The sequence below is a fragment of the Xenopus tropicalis genome, chromosome 7 (genome assembly GCF_000004195.4).
Source record: "Xenopus tropicalis strain Nigerian chromosome 7, UCB_Xtro_10.0, whole genome shotgun sequence".
Lineage (NCBI taxonomy): Eukaryota > Metazoa > Chordata > Amphibia > Anura > Pipidae > Xenopus > Xenopus tropicalis.
The window spans coordinates 3604577-3622952 of NC_030683.2; the positions used below are offsets into that span (position 1 = coordinate 3604577).

Here is an 18376-nt window from a genome sequence, read left to right on the forward strand (position 1 = left end):
CCCTATTGGGTTTATTTAATGGTTAAATGATTCCCTTTTCTCTGTAATAATAAAACAGTACCTGTACTTGATCCCAACTAAGATATAATTACCCCTTATTGGGGCAGAACAGCCCTATTGGGTTTATTTCATGGTTAAATGATTCCCTTTTCTCTGTAATAATAAAACAGTACCTGTACTTGATCCCAACTAAGATATAATTACTTCTTATTGGAGGCAAAATAAGCCTATTGGGTTTATTCAATATTTTAATGATTTTTAGCAGACTGAAGTTATGGAGATCCAAATTACGGAAAGATCCCAGGTCCTGAGCATTCTGGATAACAGGCCCCATACCTGTAATTATTGCACATTTGAAAGCTGCTTTGAGCCAATGATTGACTTTTGGTGCAATATAAATAAAGGACGTGTATCCTGACAGTTGAAGTTGGGGGTGACAGTAAATGATGTGAGAGTCCCCAAGGGAATGACTGAGCTGCAGGTGTAGGCAGAGACCTGTGGGAATGAAAGGGTTACAGAGCAAATGAGTGGGCTGGGGACTGGGGCCTCCTGCTAATTAGAGCTGCTTCGTTAGAGTCATGGGAGAGTTAATGGGAAGGTTCCAGCTACAGGTATAAGTAGGGAGGCAGCGGAGACTTGTCCAGCGCAGAGGATATAGGTTCCCCCATGGCCAGGAGGGAAATCAATGTCCCTTATCTGATCCGCTCACAGCCCTCCCCTCCCTCTTTGGTATCTGCCCTGTTGCTCTCGGCTCTCATCCTTCATGCCCCCGGCAGCCAGGGGCAAATAGAGACCATCGGCAGCCTCAACTTCTCCCTCGGGCTCGGAGATGGAGGCCCCAGCACTAAGATTGTGGTAGGGTTCCAAGCCCCCTGGAACTTCTCGTACCCCTTCAGCGCCCAACGCCTGGGCTCGGCCATCCAACTGGCCATGGAAAAGATCAACCAAGAGTGGGACTTGTCCTTCCTGGATAACAACACGTTGGAGTTTGTGTACGCCGACTGCGGCTGCAGCTCCAAGCGCTCCCTCAGCAACTTCATCACTCAGTACCAGAAGCACCACATCTCCGCCCTCATTGGCCCGGTGTGTCCGGAAGCGGCCGAGGTAGGGACCAGGGTCTCCTGAACTCTTCTGGGTGGGACCCACGGGTCATTAGAGGACACTTTCATTGCTAAAGGGGTGCCTCACCTGTGAGGCTAAAATTTTTTAATTATTGTTAATTTTTATTACAAGTATGGGATCCCTTATCCAGAAACCCGTTATCCAGAAAGTTCAGAATTACAGAAAGGCCGTCTCCCATAGACTCCATTATAAGAAAAATAATTCTAATTTTTAAAAATGATTCCCCTTTCTCTGTAATAACAAAACAGTACCTGTACTTGATCCCAACTAAGATATAATTACCCCTTATTGGGGGCAGAACAGCCCTATTGGGTTTATTTAATGGTTAAATGATTCCCTTTTCTCTGTAATAATAAAACAGTACCTGTACTTGATCCCAACTAAGATATAATTACCCCTTATTGGGGCAGAACAGCCCTATTGGGTTTATTTCATGGTTAAATGATTCCCTTTTCTCTGTAATAATAAAACAGTACCTGTACTTGATCCCAACTAAGATATAATTACCCCTTATTGGGGCAGAACAGCCCTATTGGGTTTATTTAATGGTTAAATGATTCCCTTTTCTCTGTAATAATAAAACAGTACCTGTACTTGATCCCAACTAAGATATAATTACCCCTTATTGGGGCAGAACAGCCCTATTGGGTTTATTTCATGGTTAAATGATTCCCTTTTCTCTGTAATAATAAAACAGTACCTGTACTTGATCCCAACTAAGATATAATTACCCCTTATTGGGGCAGAACAGCCCTATTGGGTTTATTTAATGGTTAAATGATTCCCTTTTCTCTGTAATAATAAAACAGTACCTGTACTTGATCCCAACTAAGATATAATTACCCCTTATTGGGGGCAGAACAGCCCTATTGGGTTTATTTAATGGTTAAATGATTCCCTTTTCTCTGTAATAATAAAACAGTACCTGTACTTGATCCCAACTAAGATATAATTACCCCTTATTGGGGCAGAACAGCCCTATTGGGTTTATTTAATGGTTAAATGATTCCCTTTTCTCTGTAATAATAAAACAGTACCTGTACTTGATCCCAACTAAGATATAATTACCCCTTATTGGGGCAGAACAGCCCTATTGGGTTTATTCAATATTTAAATGATTTTTAACAGATCCAAATTATGGAAAGATCACTTATCTGGAAAACCCCAGGTCCCGGGCATTCTGGATAACAGGTCCCATACCTGTACTTATCTTACTATTCAGCCAATCTCTCACTCAAACCACTGTCTAGTTGTTAAGGTAAATTAGACCCTAGCAACCAGATACCTGCTGAAATGCCAAACTGGAAAGCTGCTGAAGAAAAAGCTAAATAACTGAAAAACCTTAAAAAAAACCAAGCGCCAATTGTCTCAGAATATCATTGTCAACATCATACTAAGGTGAAGTTGAACTACTGCTTTAAATGTTACCATTGTATCATTTTATTGCAATAAAGCAGAGCAGCAAAGTAACATATTCTATATAATAACTGCTGGACCCCCAAACAGATACAGGGTCTCTATGGTTACAGCCCTGGCAATGGGGCAGTAAACTTGACTAGGGGACATCTGTTGGCTATACCATCTGTCACCAGCAGATGGCACTGTAAAACCTTTTCCTTTCCGATTCCCACTATTACAGTTGTAGACAGGAAAAATAACAGTAGGTTGGGATAAGAATGTTCTGTTATGTTATGACCCTCATATAATAAATATATCACCCTGCCCTTAACCCAAGCAGGAACCCTCACCTTGTATTTTATATTGTTTCCTAACTGCTGAATTGTGCTTAGTACAGGGGAATCCCTATGTGCCATAGTTTTATGGTATTTCTCTGTAGAGGCTATGGGCAAACTTAGGGGGCTGTTCCTGCTGAATTGTGCTTAGTACAGGGGAATCCCTATGTGCCATAGTTTTATGGTATCTCTCTGTACAGGCTATGGGCAAACTTAGGGGGCTGTTCCTGCTGAATTGTGCTTAGTACAGGGGAATCCCTATGTGCCATAGTTTTATGGTATCTCTCTGTACAGGCTATGAGCAAACTTAGGGGGCTGTTCCTGCTGAATTGTGCTTAGTACAGGGGGAATCCCTATGTGCCATAGTTTTATGGTATCTCTCTGTACAGGCTATGAGCAAACTTAGGGGGCTGTTCCTGCTGAATTGTGCTTAGTACAGGGGAATCCCTATGTGCCATAGTTTTATGGTATTTCTCTGTAGAGGCTATGGGCAAACTTAGGGGGCTGTTCCTGCTGAATTGTGCTTAGTACAGGGGAATCCCTATGTGCCATAGTTTTATGGTATTTCTCTGTAGAGGCTATGGGCAAACTTAGGGGGCTGTTCCTGCTGAATTGTGCTTAGTACAGGGGAATCCCTATGTGCCATAGTTTTATGGTATCTCTCTGTACAGGCTATGGGCAAACTTAGGGGGCTGTTCCTGCTGAATTGTGCTTAGTACAGGGGAATCCCTATGTGCCATAGTTTTATGGTATCTCTCTGTACAGGCTATGAGCAAACTTAGGGGGCTGTTCCCTGCTGAATTGTGCTAGTACAGGGGAATCCCTATGTGCCATAGTTTTATGGTATCTCTCTGTACAGGCTATGAGCAAACTTAGGGGGCCTGTTCCTGCTGAAATGTGCTTAGGTAAGGGGGAGAATCCCTAGTGTGCCATAGGTTTTATGGTATTTCTCTGTAGAGGCTTATGGGCAAACTAGGGGGCTGTTTCCCTGCTGAATTGTGCTTACGTACAGGGGAATCCCTTATGTGCCATAGTTTTATGGTATCTCTCTGTAACAGGCTATGAGCAAACTGTAGGGGGCTGTTCCTGCTGAATTGTGGCTTAGTACAGGGGAATCCTATGTGCCATAGTTTTAATGGTATCTCTCTGTACGGCTATGAGCAACTTAGGGGGCCTGTCCTGCTGAATTTGTGCCTTAGTTCAGGGGAAATCCCCTATGTGCCATAGTTTTATGGTATCTCCTGTACAGGCTATGAGCGAAACTTAGGGGCTGTGCCTGCTGAATTGTGCTTAGTACAGGGGGAATCCCTAGGTGCCATTAGTTTTATGGTATCTCTCTGTACAGGCTATGAGCAAACTTTAGGGGGCTGTTTCCTGCTGAATTGTGCTTAGTACAGGGGAATCCCTATGTGCCATAGTTTTATGGTATCTCTCGTGTACAGGCTATGAGCAAACTTAGGGGGCTGTTCCTGCTGAATGTGCTTAGTACAGGGGGAATCCCTATGTGCCATAGTTTTATGGTATCTCTCTGTACAGGCTATGAGCAAACTTAGGGGGCTGTTCCTGCTGGAATTGTGCTTAGTACAGGGGAATCCCTATGTGCCATAGTTTATGGTATCTCTCTGTACAGGCTATGAGCAAACTTAGGGGGTTGTTCCTGCTGAATTGTGCGTTAGTACAGGGGAATCCCTATGTCCATAGTTTTATGGTATCTCTCTGTACAGGCTTGAGCAAATAGGGGCTGTTCCTGCTGAATTGTGCTTAGTACAGGGGGAATCCCTATGTGCCATAGTTTTATGGTATCTCTCTGTACAGGCTATGAGCAAACTTAGGGGGCTGTTCCTGCTGATTGTGCTTAGTACAGGGGAATCCCTATGTGCCATAGTTTTATGGTATCTCTCTGTACAGGCTATGAGCAAACTTAGGGGGCTGTTCCTGCTGAATTGTGCTTAGTACAGGGAATCCCTATGTGCCATAGTTTTATGGTATCTCTCTGTACAGGCTATGAGCAAACTTAGGGGGCTGTTCCTGCTGAATTGTGCTTAGTACAGGGGAATCCCTATGTGCCATAGTTTTATGGTATCTCTCTGTACAGGCTATGGGCAAACTTAGGGGCTGTTCCTGCTGAATTGTGCTTAGTACAGAGAATCCCTATGTGCCATAGTTTTTATGGTATCTCTCTGTACAGGCTATGGGCAAACTTAGGGGGCTGTTCCTGCTGAATTGTGCTTAGTACAGAGGGAATCCCTATGTGCCATAGTTTTATGGTATCTCTCTGTACAGGCTATGGGCAAAACTTAGGGGGCTGTTCCTGCTGAAATTGTGCTTAGTACAGGAGGAATCCCTATGTGCCATAGTTTTATGGTATCTCTCTGTACAGGCTATGAGCAAACTTAGGGGCTGTTCCTGCTGAATTGTGCTTAGTACAGGGGAATCCCTATGTGCCATAGTTTTATGGTATCTCTCTGTACAGGCTATGAGCAAACTTAGGGGGACTGTTCCTGCTGAATTGTGCTTAGTACAGGGGAATCCCTATGTGCCATAGTTTTATGGTATCTCTCTGTACAGGCTATGAGCAAACTTAGGGGGCTGTTCCTGCTGATTGTGCTTAGTACAGGGGAATCCCTATGTGCCATAGTTTTTATGGTATCTCTCTGTACAGGCTATGAGCAAACTAAGGGGCTGTTCCTGCTGAATTGTGCTTAGTACAGGGGAATCCCTATGTGCCATAGTTTTATGGTATATCTCTGTACAGGCTATGAGCAAACTTAGGGGCTGTTCCTGCTGAATTGTGTTTAGTACAGGGGAATCCCTATGTGCCATAGTTTTTATGGTATCTCTCTGTACAGGCTATGGGCAAACTTAGGGGGCTGTCCTGCTGAATTGTGCTTAGTACAGGGGAATCCCTATGTGCCATAGTTTTATGGTATCTCTCTGTACAGGCTATGGCAAACTTAGGGGCTGTTCCTGCTGAATTGTGCTTAGTACAGGGGAATCCCTATGTGCCATAGTTTTATGGTATCTCTCTGTACAGGCTATGAGCAAACTTAGGGGGCTGTTCCTGCTGAATTGTGCTTAGTACAGGGGAATCCCTATGTGCCATAGTTTTATGGTATCTCTCTGTACAGGCTATGAGCAAACTTAGGGGGCTGTTCCTGCTGAATTGTGCTTAGTACAGGGGAATCCCTATGTGCCATAGTTTTATGGTATCTCTCTCTGTACAGGCTATGAGCAAACTTAGGGGGCTGTTCCTGCTGAATTGTGCTTAGTACAGGGGAATCCCTATGTGCCATAGTTTTATGGTATCTCTCTGTACAGGCTATGAGCAAACTTAGGGGGCTGTTCCTGCTGAATTGTGCTTAGTACAGGGGAATCCCTATGCTGTTAATTTCCAGGTGACGGGGCTGCTGGTTTCCTCGTGGAATATTCCCATGTTCGGGTTCGTCAGTCAGACCCCCAAGCTGGATGACCGACTCATGTATGACACGTATATCAAGATGGTGTCCCCCCTGAAGAGGATTGGGGAGGCCCTGGTGAAGACCCTGCAGTACTTTAAGTGGAACTCGGTGGCCATGTTTGGTGGGGCAGTGGCCGGGTCCACCTGGAACAAGGTGGATGAGTTATGGCAGTCGCTGGACGGCTATCTGTCAGCCAACTTCACTGTCACTGCCCGGATAAAGTACGACCCCGGCAGCCCAGAGAGTCTTCAGAAGAGTCTCAGGGATGTTGCTCTTGTCTCCAGAGGTACTCGGTACTGATATATATTCCCCCAGTCTGTTACCCACCGGCCCCTGTCTCCCCCAGTCTGTTACCCACCGGCCCCTGTCTCCCCCAGTCTGTTACCCACCGGCCCCTGTCTCCCCCAGTCTGTTACCCACCGGCCCCTGTCTCCCCCAGTGTGTTACCCACCGGCCCCTGTCTCCCCAGTCTGTTTACCCACCGGCCCCTGTCTCCCCCAGTCTGTTACCCACCGGGCCCCTGTCTCCCCCACTGTGTTACCCACCGGCCCCTGTCTCCCCCACTGTGTTACCACCGGCCCCTGTCTCCCCCCACTGTGTTACCACCCGGCCCCTGTCTCCCCCAGTGTGTTACCCACCGGCCCCTGTCTCCCCCAGTGTGTTACCCACCGGCCCCTGTCTCCCCCAGTCTGTTACCCACCGGCCCCTGTCTCCCCCAGTGTGTTACCCACCGGCCCCTGTCTCCCCCACTGTGTTACCCACCGGCCCCTGTCTCCCCCAGTCTGTTACCCACCCGGCCCCTGTCTCCCCCACTGTGTTACCCACCGGCCCCTGTCTCCCCCAGTGTGTTACCCACCGGCCCCTGTCTCCCCCAGTCTGTTACCCACCGGCCCCTGTCTCCCCCACTGTGTTACCCACCGGCCCCTGTCTCCCCCAGTCTGTTACCCACCGGCCCCTGTCTCCCCCAGTCTGTTACCCACCGGCCCCTGTCTCCCCCAGTCTGTTACCCACCGGCCCCTGTCTCCCCCAGTCTGTTACCCACCGGCCCCTGTCTCCCCAGTCTGTTACCCACCGGCCCCTGTCTCCCCCAGTCTGTTACCCACCGCCCCTGTCTCCCCCAGTCTGTTACCCACCGGCCCCTGTCTCCCCCAGTCTGTTACCCACCGGCCCTGTCTCCCCCAGTCTGTTACCCACCGGCCCCTGTCTCCCCCAGTCTGTTACCCACCGGCCCCTGTCTCCCCCAGTCTGTTACCCACCGGCCCCTGTCTCCCCCTGTCTGTTACCCACCGGCCCCTGTCTCCCCCAGTCTGTTACCCACCGGCCCCTGTCTCCCCCAGTCTGTTACCCACCGGCCCCTGTCTCCCCCAGTCTGTTACCCACCGGCCCCTGTCTCCCCCTGTCTGTTACCCATCGGCCCTGTCTCCCCCTGTCTGTTACCCACCGGCCCCTGTCTCCCCCTGTCTGTTACCCACCGGCCCCTGTCTCCCCCCAGTCTGTTACCCACCGGCCCCTGTCTCCCCCCAGTCTGTTACCCACCGGCCCCTGTCTCCCCCAGTCTGTTACCCACCGGCCCCTGTCTCCCCCAGTCTGTTACCCGCCGGCCCCTGTCTCCCCCAGTCTGTTACCCACCGGCCCCTGTCTCCCCCCAGTCTGTTACCCACCGGCCCCTGTCTCCCCTGTCTGTTACCACCGGCCCCTGTCTCCCCCAGTCTGTTACCCACCGGCCCCTGTCTCCCCCAGTCTGTTACCCACCGGCCCCTGTCTCCCCCAGTCTGTTACCCACCGGCCCCTGTCTCCCCCAGTCTGTTACCCACCGGCCCCTGTCTCCCCCAGTCTGTTACCCACCGGCCCCTGTCTCCCCCAGTCTGTTACCCACCGGCCCCTGTCTCCCCCAGTCTGTTACCCACCGGTCCCTGTCTCCCCCAGTCTGTTACCCACCGGTCCCTGTCTCCCCCAGTCTGTTACCCACGGCCCTCCCCCCAGTCTGTTACCCACGGCCCCTGTCTCCCCCCTAGTCTGTTACCCACCGGCCCCCGTCTCCCCCTGTCTGTTACCCACCGGCCCCCGTCTCCCCCAGTCTGTTACCCACCGGCCCCCGTCTCCCCCAGTCTGTTACCCACCGGTCCCCGTCTCCCCCAGTCTGTTACCCATCGGCCCCCGTCTCCCCCAGTCTGTTACACACCGGCCCCTGTCTCCCCCAGTCTGTTACCCACCGGCCCCTGTCTCCCCCAGTCTGTTACCCACCGGCCCCTGTCTCCCCCAGTCTGTTACCCACCGGCCCCTGTCTCCCCCAGTCTGTTACCCACCGGCCCCTGTCTCCCCCAGTCTGTTACCCACCGGCCCCTGTCTCCCCCCAGTCTGTTACCCACCGGCCCCTGTCTCCCCCAGTCTGTTACCCACCGGCCCCTGTCTCCCCCAGTCTGTTACCCACCGGCCCCTGTCTCCCCCAGTCTGTTACCCACCGGCCCCTGTCTCCCCCAGTCTGTTAATGATGCGCAATGGTGTCAGCAGCGGCCGCCCTTACCTTGTGCTTTCGCAGTGATCATCCTAGTGACCAGCTCAGTCGATGCAAGATCGGTTCTGATTGAAGCAGAAAAGCAAGGGTTAACAGACGGAACGTACGTTTTTATTATGGTGCAACAGTTTGAGGTCAGCGGTTTCCTGGTGAGTTTTACCATTCGGTCCCTGTTAAAGAGACCTCTACCTAAACACAACTTCAACTTTTTAAAAAGTAAACATCCCAGTGCAATGCATTGTGGGTTATGTAGTTCCTGCATGCTGTCTGTAAGCTGTGGAGGAGTAGTTTTTTTCTGGGGGGGCAGGTTGCATTATTAATTGCCCTTATGGAATTGCCCAATGACTAGTGCTCTATATGTAACATATGGGTTTGTTTGCAGGATAATTTCTGGAAAGACTCCCTGAAAAGTGAGACTGAGATTATCCTGAAGGCCTACGAGGCGGTGCTGATGTTGGCCCTGAATTCGACCTATAGCTACGCGGCTTTCATGAAGGAGGTGTATCACAAGCTGACGGAGGCCCCGTTCTATAGCGAAATCACCTCAGAAGCCCAGGTGAGTCGCCACTAGGTGGCAGCAAGGGCAATTGTGTTACATAATGAGTATAGAAATGTAATGTTGGACTCCGGCCACCAGGGGGAAGCATTATGTACAAGGTTGCATAGGAATCATGGGGTACAGACCCAAGAAACCAGTCATATTTTTACGTGTTTTTTTACCACTGTAACTTACGTAAAATAATGGTGTAAATTATGCATCATTTCAAATCCTGGCAGAGGAGGAGGGACTAAAACACTGATGGTACAACGTCTCCACAGCTTACAGACAGCATACAGGAACTACATAACCCACAATGCATTGTATTGGGATGTTCCTTTCCTTATTGACATGACGTGTGCAGCAGGGGATTGTGGGATGGGGAGGAGGCAGGCTGAGGACAGGCGACTACTCTTACATTTTATTTGGGTCTCAAAGTAGCCAGCCAGATCAGCAGAGGAACAGGGGGCGGGGCTTAGGGGACTGGTCCAAACCAGATTATTACATTAAAAAATCATGAAAACACTGCATATTTTTTAATTGATGTATATTGCAAAGTTGCTTGAAATGTGTTTGGGTGAAGTTCCCCTTTAAACACATGTACACAGGAGCAAGGGTCCTATAAAGGGCAATAAGTCACAATTGAATAGGGCTCCACAGAGGGCCACATACCCCTCTAATGCAGGGGCATTTACTCACATTTCCACCCCACTGCATGGTCCCCAGTGCAACTGTCTCTGTGATTTTGCCCCCAGGTGAGCCCCTATTCTGCCTACCTTTATGACTCCGTCCTGCTATACGCTTTGGGCCTGAAGGAGTTGTTCAAGCGAGGGAAGAACCCGTCAGACGGCAGAGCTTTGGTGGAGAGTATAAAGGGTTACAATAGGACGGATCTGTACGGTAAGCTCCTTAATGTGTGGGCAGAAAGGGGTATTTCCCCGGGGTATTTTCTCCTGTACTGTGGGTGGGCGGGGGTCAGATACTCCAGTCTATCTTGGAACAAGGGGCCTATTAAAGAATCTAGCCAAACTGGAATATACTGTATATATCAGTAAATATTGTCCTATTACATCCTTTCCCTTGAGCCGCCATTTTGTGATGGGCTGTGTGCATACCTCCCAACATTTGAAAAATGAAAAGAGGGACAAAAAGATTTAGTGCGCGCAGCATGGCAAATTTTTGACCACGCCCACTTTTGTGGCCACGCCCCAATTACCACACCCAATTTTTTTTTTCAAAAAATACTCCTTTTATATACTTGAAATGGTTCAGATGCAAAATGTGCTATACCCTCATACTGTACTACCTAAGGAAAACAATATAGCAACTCCTACATATAAAATACAAATATAGAGAGAAGGCAGTCAGTTATAAGGGAGTTATAACTATGTACCAGTTTTGCCCCCCATACACAGTGCCCCCAATGGCCTAATAGACAGTACCCCCATACACAGTGCCCCCATACACAGTGCCCCCCATAGAAAGCGCCCCCATAGACAGTACCCCCCCTTAGAAAGTGTCCCCAATTGACCCCATAGACAGTAGCCCCCATACACAGTGCCCCCAATAGCCCCCATTGACAATGCCCCCATAGTAAGTGCCCCAATAGCCCCCATAGACAATGCCCCAATAGTAAGTGCCCCAATGGCCCCCATAGACAGTAGCCCCCCGTACACAGTAGTCCCCCCCTTACACAGTAAACCCCGCCGTATTTTTTCAAAAAATAGAAAAAATAGAAAATGAAGACCAATTGAAAAGTTGCTAAAATAGGCCATTTTATAACAATCTACAAGTTAACCTGAAGGTGAACTTCCCCTTTAAACAAAGAGAATGGGATCTGTTTCAGGAGGGTTATTGCCTGCAGCAGCAAAGAAACCTCCTCTTGTGTCATTACTACATGTTGTGGCCCTTTGTGTCCCTTAGGGATCACCGGCTCGCTGGGCATTGATGAGAATGGGGAGAGGTTCATCGACTACGCGGTGTATGACCTGCAGCATTCTGATAACACCTCCCGATTTGTTCCAGTCCTGCGCTTCGATAGTCACCTGAAAACTATGTGTAGGTCCAAGGTCCCCATTCCCATGGGGCTAGCCATATTCTTCATTTCCCAGGGTGCCACAGCCATGTGACATGTGCTCTGATAAACGCCAGTCTCACTTTACTGCTGCGCTGCAAGTTGGAGTGATATCCCCCCCCCTCACCCCCAGCAGCCGATCAGCAGAACAATGGGAAGGGAGCAAGATAGCAGCTTCCAGTAGGTATCAGAATAGCACTCAATAGTAAGAAATCCAAGTCCGGCTTGGGACTCCTCCAGTTACATGGGAGTAGGAGAAACAATAGGTTAGCTGAAAGCAGTTCTAATGTGTAGCGCTGGCTGAAAGCTCAGACTCCAGGCACACTTTACTGCTGCGCTGCAAGTTGGAGTGATATCCCCCCTCCCCCCCAGCAGCGATCAGCAGATAATGGGAAGGGCAAGATAGCAGCTCCCAGTAGGTATCAGAATAGCAACTCAATAGTAAGAAATCCAAGTCCGGCTTGGGACTCCTCCAGTTACATGGGAGTAGGAGAAACAATAGGTTAGCTGCAAGCAGTTCTAATGTGTAGCGCTGGCTGAAAGGCTCAGACTCAGGCACACCTTTACTGCTGCGCTGCAAGTTGGAAGTGATATCCCCCCTCCCCCCAGCAGCCGATCAGCAGAATAATGGGAAGGGAGCAAGATAGCAGCTCCCAGTTAGGTATCAGAATACACTCAATAGTAAGAAATCCAAGTCCGGCTTGGGACTCCTCCAGTTACATGGGAGTAGGAGAAACAATAGGTTAGCTGAAAGCAGGTCTAATGGTGTAGCGCTGGCTGAAAGCTCAGACTCAGGCACACTTTACTGCTGCGCTGCAAGTTGGAGTGATATCCCCCCCCCTCACCCCCAGCAGCCGATCAGCAGAACAATGGGAAGGGAGCAAGATAGCAGCTCCCAGTAGGTATCAGAATAGCACTCAATAGTAAGAAATCCAAGTCCGGCTTGGGACTCCTCCAGTTACATGGGAGTAGGAGAAACAATAGGTTAGCTGAAAGCAGTTCTAATGTGTAGCGCTGGCTCCTTCTGAAAGCTCAGACTAATGTAGCCATATGCCATTTGCTTTAGCCCCACCTCAGCGCTACCTTTCATTAACTGGCCCGGAAGCAGTATCCCCAAGGACCGGCCGCAATGTGGGTTCCAAAATGAGTTCTGCCAAGCGGCTGTAATAGGTAAGTGCCAAAAATGTTCCCTTATTTTTTATAGTTGTTTATAACTTCTTTTTCTATTCAGGTCTTGTCCTATAAATATGTCAGTCTCTCATTTAAACCACTGCCCGGTTGCTAAGGTAATCTGAACCCTAGCAACCAGGGTTGAAATTCCAAGCAGTTGAGCTGCTGAACAAAAAGTGCAATAGTTAAAAAAAAACACACAACAAATGAAGACCAATTGCAAATTACTCCCTACATCATACTAAAAGTTAACTCAAAGGTGAACAACCCCTTTAATAATGGTTAATCTGTAGCTGTGCTTTAATGTTTACTCAGCTATAAATAGGGGTGGTTGGGGGCTAAAGAGTAGATATCAGGATATCCAAGGTTCAGTTAGCAGCACCCACTGTACTTGATTATTAAAAATAATTTATGATACAGAGCTTTATATTACCTGCAGTTATCAGTTAATCACTGACTAATGACTGGCGATCCTAAAGTCATTTATACTCTGTATTAGCGGAGTCAGGGGACTATAGAGTAATCAGAATAACAAATAACATTTCAAAGGGGTTGGTCACCTTTGAGTTAACTTGTACAGGTATGGGACCCATTATTCAGAATGCTTGGGGGTTTCCGGATAAGGGGTCTTTCCGTAGTTTGGATCTCCTACCTTAGGTCTACTAAAAAAATTAAATTAAACCCATAGGATTTTTTGGCTCCAATAAGGGGTAATTATATCTTAGTTGGGATCAAGTACAGGTACTGTTTTATTATTACAGAGAAAAGGGAATCATTTAACCATGAAATAAACCCAATAGGGCTGTTCTGCCCCAATAAGGGGTAATTATATCTTAGTTGGGATCAAGTACAGGTACTGTTTTATTATTACAGAGAAAAGGGAATCATTTACCAATTAAAAACCGCAATAGGGCTGTCTCGTGCCGTCATAATAGGGGGTAAGTTATATCTTAGTTGGGATCAAAGTACAGGTACTGTTTTTTATTCATTCAGAGAAAAGGGAATCATTTAAACCATTAAATAAACCCAATAGGGCTGTTCTGCCCCAATAAGGGGTAATTATATTGTTTGGGATCAAGTACACAGGTACGTGTGATTTTTTCTTTTAAGATTACAGAGAAAAAGGGAATCATTTAACTCCATGCAATAAACCAAGGGCTTTCTGCCAATAAGGGGTAATTATACCTTAGTTGGATCAAGTACAAGGTCTGTTTTATTATTACATGAGAAAAGGAATCATTTAACCATTAAATAAATCCTAATGAGGGCTGTTCTGCCCAATAAGGGGTAATTATATCTTAGTTGGATAAGTACAGGTACTGTTTTATTATTAAGAGAAAAGGGATCATTTAACCATGAATATCCCAATAGGGCTGTTCTGCCCCCAATAAGGGGTAATTATATCTTTTAGTTGGGATCAAGTACAGGTACTGTTTTTATTATTACAAGAGAAGGGAATCATTTAACCATGAATACAACCAATAGGGCTGTTCTGCCTCAATAAGGGTAATTATATCTTAGTTGGGATCAAGTACAGGTACTGTTTTATTATTAAGAGAAAGGGAATCATTTAACCATGAAATAAACCCATAGGGCTGTTTTCTGCCCCAATAAGGGGTAATTATATCTTAGTTGGGATCAAGTACAGTACTGTTTTATTATTACAAGAAGAAAGGGAATCATTTAATCCATTAAATAAACCAATAGGCTGTTTCTGCCCCAATAAGGGGTAATTATATCTTAGTTGGGATCAAGTACAGGTACTGTTTTATTATCAGAAAAAGGGAATCATTTAACCATTAAATAAACCCAATAGGGCTGTTCTGCCCCAATAAGGGTAATTTATATCTTAGTTGGGATCAAGTACCAGGTACTCGTTTTATTATTACAGAGAAAGGGATCATTAACCATTTAAATAAAAACCCAATAGGGGCTGTTTGCCATCCAATAAGGGGTAATTATATACTTAGTGGGATCAAGTACAGGTACTGTTTTAATTATTCAGAGAAAAGGGAATCATTTAACCATTAAATCAAACCGATAGGGCTGTCTCTGCCCCAATAAGGGGTAATTTATACTCTTAGTTGGGGATCAAGTACAGTACTTGTTTTATTTATTAACAGAGAAACGGGAAATCATTTAACCATGAATAAACCAATGGGCTGTTCTGCCCCAAATAGGTAATTATATCTTAGTTGATCAAGTACAGGTACTGTTTTTTATTAAAATCATTTATAAAATGTGAATTATTTGATTACAATGGAGTCTATGGGAGATGGCCTTTCCGTAATCCGGAACTTTCTGGATAATGGGTTTCCAGATAAGGGGTCCGATACCTGTAGTATGATGTAGAGAGTTATATTCTGAGACAATTTGCAATTGGTCTTTGTTTTTTGTGTTTTTTTTTTTTATAAAAATATTTCACTTTCTGTTCATCTTGGAATGTCAGCTATTATCTTGTTGCTAGGGTTCAAATGACCTTAGCAACCAGGTAGTGGTTTAAATGAGAGACTGACCACCCGAATATATCTAGAAACTGCTTTGTATATAGTCGTTACTGGGGAGTATTAGTAACAAATGTCTCCCTTCCATCACTGCCAGATACCCCAGTGATGGCGCTAATTGCCACCCTAGTGCTGACAGCGGTGGGAGGTTTCCTGTTCGTCCTTTTCCTTATCATTCAGAAGTGGAGGCTTAAAAGGCATTTTGATAGTGATAACTGGTGGCACATTAACTACGCGGATATCACCATTCTCAAGGATCAAAAGGTAACGGTCTCCCTTAGGTCTGGCTAAATACCCCTGCTGGGTAATAGGGCCATTTCCACCAAAACATAAAACACATAGACAGAAATGTATGATTTTAATATACGAAAATCTGCCTCCACAGAACACGTCCAGAACCTCCCCCGTGAGCACCCCAACATCCAAACGACTTGGAAGCTTTGGATCCAGTGCCGTGATCTCGAGCAACCAGAGCTATGGTTTAACCGACAAACAGGGCAAGGAAGTCTTCTATGCAATCATAGGCCTCTATCAGGTACAGAGGGGTAAAATCTGATGTATTGTGCGGGTCTGACTGGGTTCTACAGGTTCTGTACGGAAATCCCTTGTGATTCTGTTGTGTGCTGCTGGGATGTACCCCCATATCCTATACGCATAGTAACTGTATAATATATAGGCACGGTGTAACCCCCATATCCTATACACACAGTACCTGTATAATATATAGGCACAGTGGTAACCCCTCCATTAATCCTACCACAGTACTGTTACATATATTGCACAGTGGTAAACCCCCATTATCCTATTCACAATAACAGTAACTGTATAATATATAGGCATAGGTGTAACCCCCCATATCCCAATACCAATAGTAATCTGTAATAATTATAGGCACAGAGTGTAACCCATATCCTATACACATATTGACAGTAACTGTATAATCATAGTAGGGCGTAACCCCCAATAAGTACGCTACTAGTATGAATGTCGGCCCACGGGGAATCAGCATAACCACACAGTAACTGTATAATATACCTAGGCATCAACGGTCCCCCATAATCCCTATACACACAGTAACTGTATAACATATAGGGCACAGTGCTAACCCCATATCCTATACACACAGTAACTGTCTACATATAGCACGGGTGTAACCCCATATCCTATAACACAGTACTGTATAATATATAAGGCACGGTGTAACCCATATTCTATAGACACACAGTAAACTGTAATAATATAATAGCCAGTGTAACCCCCATATCCTATACACACAGTAACTGTATAATATATAGGCACAGTGTAACCCCATATCCTATACACACAGTAACAGTGTAACCCCATAATATATACGTAGGCACACAGTGTAACCCCATATCCATAGCACACGTACTGTATAATATATAGGCACAGGTGTAACCCCCATATCCTATACACACACAGTAACTGTATAATATATGGCACGTGTTAACCCCATATCCTATACACACAGTAACTGTATATATATAGGTGTAACCCCCATATCCTATACACACAGTAACTGTATATAATAGGCACAGTGTAACCCCATATCCTATACACACAGTAACTGTATATATATAGGCACAGTGTAACCCCCATATCCTATACACCAGTAACTGTATAATATATAGGCACAGTGTAACCCCATATCCTATACACACAGTAACTGTAACCCCATATCTATACACACAGTAACTGTATAAATATATAGGCACAGTGTAACCCCATATCTATACACACAGTAACTGTATAATATATAGGTGTAACCCCCATATCCTATACACACAGTAACTGTATAATATATAGGCACAGTGTAACCCCCATATCCTATACAACAGTAACTGTATAATATATAGGCACAGTGTAACCCCATATCCTATACACACGTAACTGTATATATAGGCACAGTGTAAACCCCATATCTATATATAATATATAGGCACAGTGTAACCCCATATCCTATACACACAGTAACTGTATAATATATAGGCCAAGTGTAACCCCATATCCTATACCACAGTAACTGTATAATATATAGGCACAGTGTAACCCCCATATCCTATACACACAGTCACTGTAAATATATAGGCACAGTGTACCCCCCATCATCCTATACACACAGTCAACTGTATAATATATAGGTGTAACCCCATATCCTATACACACAGTAACTGTATATATATAGGCACAGTGTAACCCCATATCCTATACACACAGTAACTGTATAATATATAGGCACAGTGTAACCCCCCATATCCTATACACACAGTAACTGTATAATATATAGGACCAGTGTAACCCCCATATCCCTATACAACACAGTAACTTATAATATATAGGCACAGTGTAACCCCCATATCCTATACACACAGTAACTGTATAATATATAGGCACGGTGTAACCCCCATATCTATACCACACAGTAACTGTATAATATATTAGGCACGGTGTAACCCCCATATCCCTATACACACAGTAACTGTATAATATATAGGACAGTTAACCCCATATCCTATACACACAGTAAGTATAATATATGGCACAGTGTAACCCCCATATCCTATACACACAGTAACTGTATAATATATAGGCACGGTGTAACCCCCATATCCTATACAACAGTAACTGTTATAATATATAGGCACAGTGTAACCCCCATATCCTATACACACAGTAACTGTATAATATATAGGCACAGTGTAACCCCCATATGCCTATACACACAGTAACTGTATAATATATAGGCACAGTGTAACCCCATATCCTATACACACAGTAACTGTATAATATATAGGCACAGTGTAACCCCCATATCCTATACACACAGTAACTGTATAATATATAGGCACAGTGTAACCCCCATATCCTATACACACAGTAACTGTATAATATATAGGCACAGTGTAACCCCCATATCCTATACACACAGTAACTGTATAATATATAGGCACAGTGTAACCCCCATATCCTATACACACAGTAACTGTATAATATATATGTAGGTTTGTGCCAGTAACCAAAGCTGAACCCCCCATAGTGCCAATCCTTTCTGCACTCACTGTTCTGCCATTAACTCTATCTGTTCCTTCCGGTTTCCCTCCTTCGGATCTGGGGCCTGTGGGAACAGGTGAAATGTGTACAATCTACTAAAAAGACAAAAGGTGAAAACAGCCCTCAGGATTCCCAGGTAGGAGGTGGGGTCGGTGACACAAGGTCTGGGCAGCGTTCAGCCACTTTACAA

General features: G+C 45.8%; 1 protein-coding gene across 1 annotated transcript in view; it reads left to right on the forward strand.

The window, feature by feature from the left end:
• The first annotated feature begins 317 nt into the window (after positions 1 to 317).
• Positions 318 to 18376, forward strand: part of LOC101732806 (guanylate cyclase 2G-like) — a 34349-nt gene continuing 16290 nt past the window's right edge. Inside the window, exons 1-10 of the mRNA XM_031905725.1 lie at positions 318 to 1104; positions 6251 to 6599; positions 8853 to 8977; positions 9211 to 9384; positions 10122 to 10266; positions 11290 to 11424; positions 12507 to 12605; positions 15212 to 15378; positions 15500 to 15649; positions 18263 to 18322. Of these exons, the coding sequence (XP_031761585.1) occupies positions 667 to 1104; positions 6251 to 6599; positions 8853 to 8977; positions 9211 to 9384; positions 10122 to 10266; positions 11290 to 11424; positions 12507 to 12605; positions 15212 to 15378; positions 15500 to 15649; positions 18263 to 18322 (1842 nt within the window). The 5' untranslated portion in view covers positions 318 to 666. The remainder of the gene's footprint in view (positions 1105 to 6250; positions 6600 to 8852; positions 8978 to 9210; positions 9385 to 10121; positions 10267 to 11289; positions 11425 to 12506; positions 12606 to 15211; positions 15379 to 15499; positions 15650 to 18262; positions 18323 to 18376) is intronic.